Here is a 9,795-nt window from a genome sequence, read left to right as displayed (position 1 = left end):
GAAGCGACTCTCACTCTTCGCTCCGCCCAGCAACTTCCGGTATCAGAAGTAACAACAAACTTTTTTCCGCTTCCTGTGAGAATGGCGGCAGAGGCAGAAGGAGGAGACCGCGGCGCACATCCCACAGAGACAGAAGAGTCGGAAACTCTAGAGAGGCGTGCAAACATGGACTTCCGGAAAACCCTTGAAGCGGCTGTTGGCCACGAAGGGCGGCGAGTTGCGTCGCCTCTATCCCTTGTCCTCTCTATGGTGAAAGCCTTCCATGCCTGGCGCTGTACACGGGGAAACCGGTTCAGTTTTGGACCGGAAGTGTCCTTTTACTTTCTCTTTCTGTGCCTCTATGGGAGCCCCGCCTCCACCCGCACTTTCTCTTTGCGCCTGTTGTGAGAAACGGTGAGGCATCGTGGCTGGGGGCGCAGCTGTGGCCGAGGCGACGGGAGGGGGCGGCGCGCGCTTAAGCGGGGGAGGGAGCCGCGCGGGTACCCTGCAGGTCCGCTAACCGTCCCTTGCGCGATCCAGTCGCTCCTCAGCCTTTACGGTCCCTCCGCCCCTCCCGCCTCCCTTGGTCGCTCTCTCTCGTGCTTGTGAATGGTTTGTGTGCTTCTCTGGGTCTCGTCTGAATTTTGCATAAGGATGTCCGAGTACAGGATGGGATGGCATTTGGTGGCCCTTAGGGTTGCCAGCCTCCAGGTGGGACCTGGGGATCCCCCGGAATTACAGCTCATCTCCAAGCTACAGAGATCAGTTCCCGGATGCTATGGAGGGTGGACTCTATGACACTGTACCCCACTGTCCTCCCCAGGCTCCACCCTCAAATCTCTAGGAGTTTCCCAACCTGGACCTGGTGGCAACCCCAAGTGATCTGCAGACTGTGGAGATCAGTTCCCCTGGAGGAAATGGCTGCTTTGGATGGTGGACTCAATGGCACTGTACCCCGCTGAGGTCCCTCCCCTCCTCAGATCTCCAGGTGTTTCCTAACCCAGAGTTGGCAACTCTATTTTTCCTTCATATTCTCACTACCTGCATCCAAGGAAGCGGGCTGTAATCCCCAAAACCATATGGCAAAATGTTTTGGCATTTAAGTCGTGCCACACGACTCCCTCCGCGTTCTTGTTTGCAGCAAAAGACCGACTCAGGTACCCGTCTGGAGTGCTCTCAGCCCTTCTTTTGTTTCCCTGCATAACGTTTTTCTCCTAAGCTAGGGATGCCAAGCTGCCCCTATTCAGAGCTGCCTCCCTGACAAGGTTGCATCCCACCTTGCAGAACTGAACTACTTAAACACAGTATTGGTCAGTAGAGAAGAGCAAGAGTCCAACAGCACCTTAAAAACTAACAAAATCCGTGGCAGGGTATGAGCTTTCCTGAGTCACTGTTCACTTCTTCACTTCATTGGTCAGGTTCAGTGCGGAAAATACATTTGGAGATGGGGGGATTGTCACAATGATTATTCTTTTTGCGTATACCTACAGTGAAATGGAATTGATACATCTCAGTTCAAACACAGGAGAACGGGGGAGTTAAAAACAAAACAGCTGCATAGCAGCTTAGAGACAGCCTGATTCTAAGCAACTCTAATTTTGTTCAATAGGATTTAGCCCTAGGTGAGCCCTAGATAAGTCTGTGTGTCTTTCTTACATCAATTGATTTCCCTTCTGCATTTCTCCCTGCTTTTTCTTTAAAGTCCTGCTTCTTGCTGTCATTTTCCTCCCTGACCGTTGTCTTCCTGCACTCCACAACTGAAATGTGGATAACTCTTGACTATTCTTTGTGGCATCAGCTGTTACTTGAAAGTTACTCTAGGGTTTATCCAACATACTGGGTCTTTGAGCAGGATATGTTGACTATAGCCTGGCTGGAATCTGTTTTTGTAGCTCAGTTGTGAAATATTTAAAGAAGCAAATGCCGTGGAACATGTGCAGAATGCATTTTCCCTCTCACTAATTAACTGCACATCACCCATTTGACTCAGCACAAGACATGGTTTCCATGCTTTTAATTTTTAGCCCTGTCACAAACTGTGGAAACTGGTCACCGTCTTCCATACTTTCGTTGTTGCAGCCTTTGGGGAAAAGTATTATTTACACATTTTTTTAAACTTTGTACATGAAAGGATAGTTTTGCCAATGGGCACATGAAATTTAAAGCTTCTGTATACTTACATATCAGTCTATTGTTATTCTGGTTTAGCTTTTAGTTTTTTAAGAATACATAAAAATTCAACCTCAAGTTAAAAAATGTAATTGACAAAGTGTAGCTTCTCTGCCTTCTTTTTCCCCATTTTAAATTTTTATTAAGTATTATGAAGGGGAAGAGGGTAGGGAATAGGAAAAGGGTACGGAGCATAAAAAAAAAAAGAATAATGCTTATAGTTACTTCTACATACAATGTTACATTATTAGTTCTACTTATACAATCAGGTATATCTTTGTATTATATCTATTCACTTAAGACCATACATTTTTAAATATCTGAATTAGCTAGGATATTGCCATTATATTATATAAGCATTCTATAACCTCTTCAAATTTATTGGTCATATTTGAACTATATTAATTTCATATCCACGGATTCTTATATTCAAGCTCATATAACTTTCTAATCCTTTACTACCTTATGCATACTATTAAAGGTCCCTAACATCCTACTATTTATTAATAGTCATTCTCCAATACAACTCCTAAAAACAAAACATATCTAATTCAGATCTCGATATTACATAAAATTATCTAAAATTAACATATGCAACTGCCTTATAACATATACTTTCATGACATTTAATTTTGATTCACACAAACACAAAGGATTTTTTAAACTTAAAATAAAATCATGCTTAAAACATTAGCACTCCTGCACTATTTTGTTTATTTAACAGTGTCTGATAACTGACACCTTTTGCTTTCAATTATTGCATCAAAATGTCTGTGCTGTTGCAATCTTGAGTATGCTGTTCAGGTGTGTATCTGTAAGCTGCAAACCTACGATGATGCAGCAGCAGCAGAACTGGAAGAAGAAGCAGAAGACAGCCAGTTTCACTGCGGGCCTGATAGAAACCCTGGGGGGGGGGCTGATCCAGCCCCCGGGCCGCATGTTTGACACCCCTGCTTTATAGCTTCTTCCAGCAATAGTCCTTCTCTGAGTCAAATTTAACTTCAATATAGTCCAAATACGTTCCAAAATAAATTCTTGATTCTTTATAGAGTCACAGTCAGCTTATAAACGTAATAAAAATATCAGTTCCACTTTTCAATTTACAACCAGTTTAAATCAGTAGGGTGTAGCACAATCAAAAATCTTCAAATAATTATATTCTCTTTTGAATGTTGTTGTTGAATGTTGTTTCCTTTCGTTTCGTTCCCTTCTCTTTCTGGACTTTTTAACAGTCTGATTAAATCCTCCACTCTATTTCACCAGATAGTTCGAACCAGAGAAGAAAAGAAAACTTACTTGCAGAATATTTTCTTGTAGTTGAGATGTAGGGTTGCTTGATGTAGAAGAAGGCTTAATTCCAATTCTTGAACAATCCGGTAGTCACAACTTGTTGCCAAAATGGCAATTGCAATGGCTGAGGCTTCAGGGCAAACGGGAGTCTCCAGATCTAAGCCGCTGCTAAGATTTGGCTCCCCGTCACACCCTCTGCTTCAGGAACCCCTCTCCTGGGGTCCCCCTAGGAGTCCGGGGAACCTAGACTCCTCCAAACCGCGCAATTCAAGTGGCCACTGGAGCGAGCTCCGTGGTTTCCCCCAATCTCATTGTGCTGAAACCGGAAGCTCCAATTCTCTGCCTTTTAATAGTTTGTCTTATGTTCATTATATCTAAATATCTTTTAATCCTTTAGATTACAGGGCAAATTGTTAGACCCACTAAATTTATACTGTACCTATCAAGATTTTAATCCTCCTTAATTTCTGTGGATTAAAATTGAGAGTGGATTAGACATGTGAATTAGGCAAACAAACACAAAAACTGTGGCAGTATGGTCAATTTGCAGTTAAGAACAGAAGCTGAAAATGGCTAAGAAAATGAGATTTTAAGTCTCATTTTGAATACAAATTTGTGTTTTGGCTTTGGTGCTAGAAGCATGACTGTGCTTCAGTAAATAGCTGCACACATTGTAGGGTGCAAACAGATCCAACATTCTTGCATCAGCAGGGCTAATTCTGAAGCCCCCTCAATATATTTATTGAAATGTACCTTTCAGGATCAAGCTCTGGATTTGCAGCTCTGTGAGTGCAGCAAAGGTTGGCTGTGTGTGGTGTTGACTAGCAAGGATCTGTGGTATCTTCAAGAAACCTGCCACCTCCCAGTTTCCTGAACATTTTTGCACTAAAATAAACATACCTTTATTGAATTAATCTTATTGCTAATTAAACATAACTTTTTTCTGATTAATATTTAACAGATGTACAGATGAATAGATATTTTATATGCAGGTGTTTTGTACATAAAGAAGTGAAGGAATCTGACATCCTTCCCGAAGCAAGTATGGATAGGCAGGTTTGACAGCCGGACCTGCACTCAGCTTGCACCCTTTGAAGTTTCAATTGTGAGCTGTGAACTGGGATGCTACATTCAGGTAGGATATTTGTCCTGTGCGGTGCAATATTTATCCTGTTACGTGATGGGCAGCCCAAAACAAACTGTCATTTCAGAACTGCCATTTATGTACCCATTGGCAAAACTATCCTTTCATGTACCAAGAAGAACTTTATTATGAACAAAACAGTACAAATTTCAAGACCGGAAATGCCAACATTAAAGTCATTCAAAACTGACAAAATGCAAAAGCTGAAGCATTAATTACAAACTAAGTATCACTGTGAAGTATCATCTAAATGCCTAAAAGTAACTGAGGAACCAGCTACATGAGCTTCCCCTTTTTTGTTGGCTGCCTTCTTTACAGTTTAGGATCAGAGCTCTTATTGACAGCCGGAACCTATGGATTCTTTTATTAATTAGTCATGACAACTCAGTGGAATGTCCACATATAGATGTTGCAGCCTGTATTCAACCATCTGTGCAGAGAACAAAAGAGTTTTCCTGCAGCCCCTTTTAACCCCGGGGGGGGGGGAATCATTCCAGTGGTTGCGAGAATAGCCCCATGGTTCAGGAGGCTGGAGTGAGGAGGGACAAAGTGATGAAATTGCTCTTCAGTCTTCTGCAGCTCTGCTGAGGGGAAGGGCAATTTGATGCCCTTTCATGCCTCATCCCCCAAATCACGACTGTTCCTCAAAGTGGGTCTTTCTGGGGGTTGGGAAGGACGGCAGGAACTGAGAAGACTGCCAGAAAACTCAGTGTGCCTTCTGTATATGGATAGTGTACAAGCCAGTGTACCTCTGAATGCTACATATGGGGGAGGGGGCGGCAAACAGCAGGGTCAGACTGTCCTGTGGGCACTTGGAAACATCCCCCTGGTCCCTGTTGGCAGTTCTTACATTCTAGCAAAAAAAATGTGCCTGTATTTCCATTCTTAGGTCCAAACTGCGTATGCATCCACAACTGAGCCATGAGCCTTGCACTCCATGAACTGCTGCTTTGCTGCCGTCAACTTGAAAATGACAAAGCTACCGAGAGAAAGGTAAACTTACCCTGACCCTTCTTTTTACTGCACAACAGTGAAACTCTGTATCTATTAATCCTCCCCATTAACTGTGTTTTCAGAAAGAAATTGAAAAGTTCAAGCGTCTCATCCGTGACCCTGAAACCATTCGGCAGCTAGACAGTAATTCTGATTCCAGAGATGTGAAACAGATGAACTGGGATGCTACATTCAGGTAGGATATTTGCCTCGTGTAGTGCAATATTTATCCTGTTAGGTGATGGGCAGCCCAAAATAAACTGTCATTCCAGAATTGCCATTCAGCTGAAGGGTTAGTGAGGATCAGATCTATGTGCATGTGTACACTGGTCATGGGTTGCATGCGCACGTGCCACAGAGCACATGGATGAGGGAAGTGTTACCCAGTTCTGATTCTGGGTTGAAAGAAAAGTACTAAAAGCATTACAGCACCATGAGGTAGGATTAGTGAGGGTGTACGAGCTAGTTTCCCCCACCCATGTAGTCTGTTTAAAATCTATATAAAGAGAGAGAGCCCCTCCTTTCCCCATCTTTAGATGTAAAGATACATGGATCCCCCTTTTCCCAAATTTCATTGTAGCTTCAATAATACTTAGCATTTATGTGACATTTTGGAATATTTGAAGTATTTGATGCACATTGGTAATTCATACAGAAATGCTGTGATGGTATTTCACCCCATATTGTGGACGGGAAGCAGGAACTGAGTGCTTGTAGCCTGCCTGAGTTCATGGTAATAGTTCACAGTGTGTTTGTGACAGAGAGGAGGTGTGGGCCTGGAGCTTTCTGTTTCACAACTCATTTTCTAAGCTACTAGTTCTTTGGGGCTGGAATGTTCCAAAAGGAAGTAGGAATGTCTCGTTATTGCAGCCTTGAAAATAGATATCCAGAGAGGCCTGGTCTTTTCTGCCGGCTGTTGTTCCTGTTTTGCCCCTCTGGCTGTTCCGTCTCCCCCTTGCTGAGTGACAGTAATGATCCCAGCAATGCTAGAGCTGCCCTGTGCTTTTCCAGCAGGAGAAATGTAGCGTAGTGCTTTCTCGGCCCATTCTGCTACTTGCCCAAGGACAACTACTACTTGGCTTTCCTAAGTGGCAAAGGTTGTGGCTGTTTTTAAAAATTATTTTTATGTGCCTGTGGAGGAGCAGGAGGGTGGCAGTGTCCTGTGTGAGATTTCACCATACCTGGGTGATCTAAAAGAGGGCTGCTCTCATTATTTGATTAACTTGCGTGCTTATGGAGGGCATTTTAAATTTTGTCTTTGAAGGTTTCTGCAGAAATATATCCAGAAAGAGACAGAGAGTGTCAGATTAGCAAAGCCCAATGTCTCTGCCTCCACACAAGCAGCAAGACAGAAAAAGATGCAAGAGCTCAGCAGTCTGGTCAAATGTTTCATCAGATGTGCCAACAAAAGTTAGTGGTGTTCATGTAAACATTATTGGGAATGTTGCGGTTCAGTTCATAAACTCTACTGCAGAGGTGTCAAACTCATTTGTTATAAGGGCTGGATCTGACATAAATGTCACTTTGTCAGGCCAGGCCATGGTGTGCCATAAAATGCAATACCAGGTACCAGAGATATAAACTTTATAAAGGAGAGCAGCTGGTAAGCTCCGAATTTGTGTGTCCTCACTGCAAGGACCCATGAACTGGGAGGGGGCGTGCAGAGGAAAACCCACGTGGGCAGATTGTAGACCCAGCAGTGCAGCACTGGATCGACATTGTCGTGCCCCAGCAGAGCATAATCTGCACACACACACCCAAGTGCAAACACTGATCCCTGCGGCCATCTGGGACAGCATCCTCGGAGCTGCAGGCTGAGTGGAGAGGTATGAATGTGGCTGCAGTGGCTCCCAACTTACCGCCGGCGGCAACCTCCAGCGGGCACCAGCAGGGAGCTCCAGGCCCCGCCCTCCCGCACCTCACCCGGGGGGATGGCGGCCCCCCCCCCCCCCCCCCCCCAACAGCCTCATGTTCCCTCCCTTGCACCAGTTCACGGGCCACATAGCAGTCCTGGACGGGCCTTATGTTTGACACCCCTGCTCTACCACGTTGGTGTTTTGCTACTCCATTCAGCAAAGTTAAGAGCCTTTCTCATGTTTATATTCTGCTTTTGCACAGGAGCACCTAGGTTAAAATGCCAAGAGCTTCTGATTTATATCATGAGCACAGTGAGCAATCCATCAAGTTGTGCTGTGCATGGAACTGACTGTAGCAGCATACTGCTAAAGGATATCCTTGCAGTGAGGAAATATTGGTGTGAAATATCTTCAAAACAGTGGTCAGGTTAGTAGGTGTCATCTTTTCTCATTAAGGCTGCCATGCTATGTACGCTTCCTGGGGAGTTAACCCTAAGAATATGTTTCAGAGGAAAGCTTCACAAAGTCAGTCAAAAAGTAAGTTTACAAATGCCTACCTTATTTTCCTTGGATAGATAATAGTTCATTTATCAAATACACAGATCTGTTTTTGATTTATTCTTGTGTCACAGAATATCACAGCTGTTCAGCTTTTCTGACACTTTTATCACTTTGCCAGCAGGAGCTAGTTTTGAAAAACTTTTAGGAATAAGTAGGCGAAAGAATGGGAATGGTTTAGTTGTGTTGTCTGAGTGGATAAAAGTCTCGTGCATTGTCAAATAATTTGAATTTGGTTTACCCCTCTAGATCTTCAGAACCTGTACTGCGAATTGTTTCTCAAGCCTTCCAGAGATATTAACAAAGTTTTGGTGGCTAGAATAATTTACACACTGACCAGAGGACTGTGCTTCCAAACTGATGAGTTAAATTCTAATCTTTTTACCTTCTTTTCAAAAGCTATGCAATGTGCACGGTAAGCGTCCTCTTGATCTTTCTCTTGAATTGAACTTAAGATATATGGTCAGTCTATTAAGCTCGAATCTCCCTATTAATTGCCTTTTATACTGTATTTTTAAATTGAGGTTGTTTTGTATAATTGGAGTTTTTAGTGTTCATATTTATATGTATGTTGTAAGCCGCCCTGAGCCCGCCTTGGCGGGGAGGGCGGGATATAAATTTGATAAAGTAAATAAATAAATAAATTGTGTTAATTAAACTCACTGAAATAATTTAAATATTTTCTCTACATTGTTTTGTAGTGTTAAAATGTTTGAATTGCTTGTAAATAAGTAAAAACTTTTAGTGTAAAAATAGGTATGTCAGAACCAATAATCTGTTCCCTTGTTTTCCTGATAAAAAGTTGCTGAGTTTCTTTCTCATTTTGAGCATCTGAATCTTATGTAATCACCTCTCATTACAGTGGCTAGCTGTAAAGTGTTGTGGAATTAGGGCCTGGATTGAGCCTCAGTCACCTGCTAAGCCTGTTACTTTAATTTCTGCAGTAAATTAGCCTCTGTAGTTGAATCTTTGGTTCCATTTCCCAGGAGGTTTCAGAACTCTGCTGGTGCTGTGGCCTTCTGGTACTGATAACTCTGTACATGACTTTTGCTTTAGAGGATGTTTATACATTCCAAGTTAGTGGAATCACTCTCAGAATCAAAATGGATAGGGTATCTGAAATTAGCTTCTTTGACTCTCCTTGACTTTCTGAGAACTTCCTGAACCTAGAGATAGAACAAAGGGGAGGGATCGTGGGTGAGTGCATTGGGTCAGTTCTAGTTTGACCTGTGTCACATCAATGGTATAGTCCTACATGATAGTTACGGCAGTCATTATGTTAGCAGCTATAGGTCCAAGGAAGATCTATATCTCTGGTTTACCAATGGTAAGGGGCTGACCATCAATAGTTCCTTGCAGGGGTCGTTTCGTAGAAAAAGAGCTAGGGGAACTCATTAGCATAACTCATTAGCATATGCCACACCCCCTGACATTACCAAAAGTGTGTCATAAGGCCACACACCCCACCCCCAGCGGTCCCGGCCGCCACTGGAGGCCTTGCAGCTCCACTGCTGAGCCCCATGAGGGGTCCGGCGGTGTACTTGCAAGGCCGGCGGGAGTGCAAGGAAGCCACGAAGGCCCTCCCTGGCCCCAGGCAGGCAGGGGTGGGGAGAGGCAGGGAGGAAGCAACTTACCCTCCCTCTTCTCCTGCCTCCTTCTGGCTGAATGAGGGCCAGAAGCGAGGCGGCCGGAAGCAGGGGGCGGGGCCTTGTCATGTGCCCCGCCCCCCGTACCTCACCCAGGGGAACTGCGATCCCCCCCCCGAAAAGACCCTTGTGATGCCTTGATGACTAGTCCAGAACGTTC

General features: G+C 43.9%; 1 protein-coding gene across 1 annotated transcript in view; it reads left to right on the top strand.

The window, feature by feature from the left end:
* The first annotated feature begins 4,449 nt into the window (after positions 1 to 4,449).
* The window catches only part of ATM (ATM serine/threonine kinase), a 74,893-nt gene continuing 69,547 nt past the window's right edge, over positions 4,450 to 9,795 (top strand). Inside the window, exons 1-6 of the mRNA XM_015414809.1 lie at positions 4,450 to 4,573; positions 5,472 to 5,575; positions 5,659 to 5,771; positions 6,840 to 6,985; positions 7,694 to 7,858; positions 8,239 to 8,404. Coding sequence (XP_015270295.1) covers positions 5,504 to 5,575; positions 5,659 to 5,771; positions 6,840 to 6,985; positions 7,694 to 7,858; positions 8,239 to 8,404 — 662 coding nt within the window. The 5' untranslated portion in view covers positions 4,450 to 4,573; positions 5,472 to 5,503. The remainder of the gene's footprint in view (positions 4,574 to 5,471; positions 5,576 to 5,658; positions 5,772 to 6,839; positions 6,986 to 7,693; positions 7,859 to 8,238; positions 8,405 to 9,795) is intronic.

Source organism: Gekko japonicus, unplaced genomic scaffold (genome assembly GCF_001447785.1).
Source record: "Gekko japonicus isolate JY-2015 unplaced genomic scaffold, Gekko_japonicus_V1.1 scaffold1956, whole genome shotgun sequence".
NCBI classification, from domain to species: Eukaryota; Metazoa; Chordata; class Lepidosauria; order Squamata; family Gekkonidae; genus Gekko; species Gekko japonicus.
Note: the sequence above shows the minus strand (reverse complement) of the source record. Positions and strands in the feature narration are given on the sequence as shown.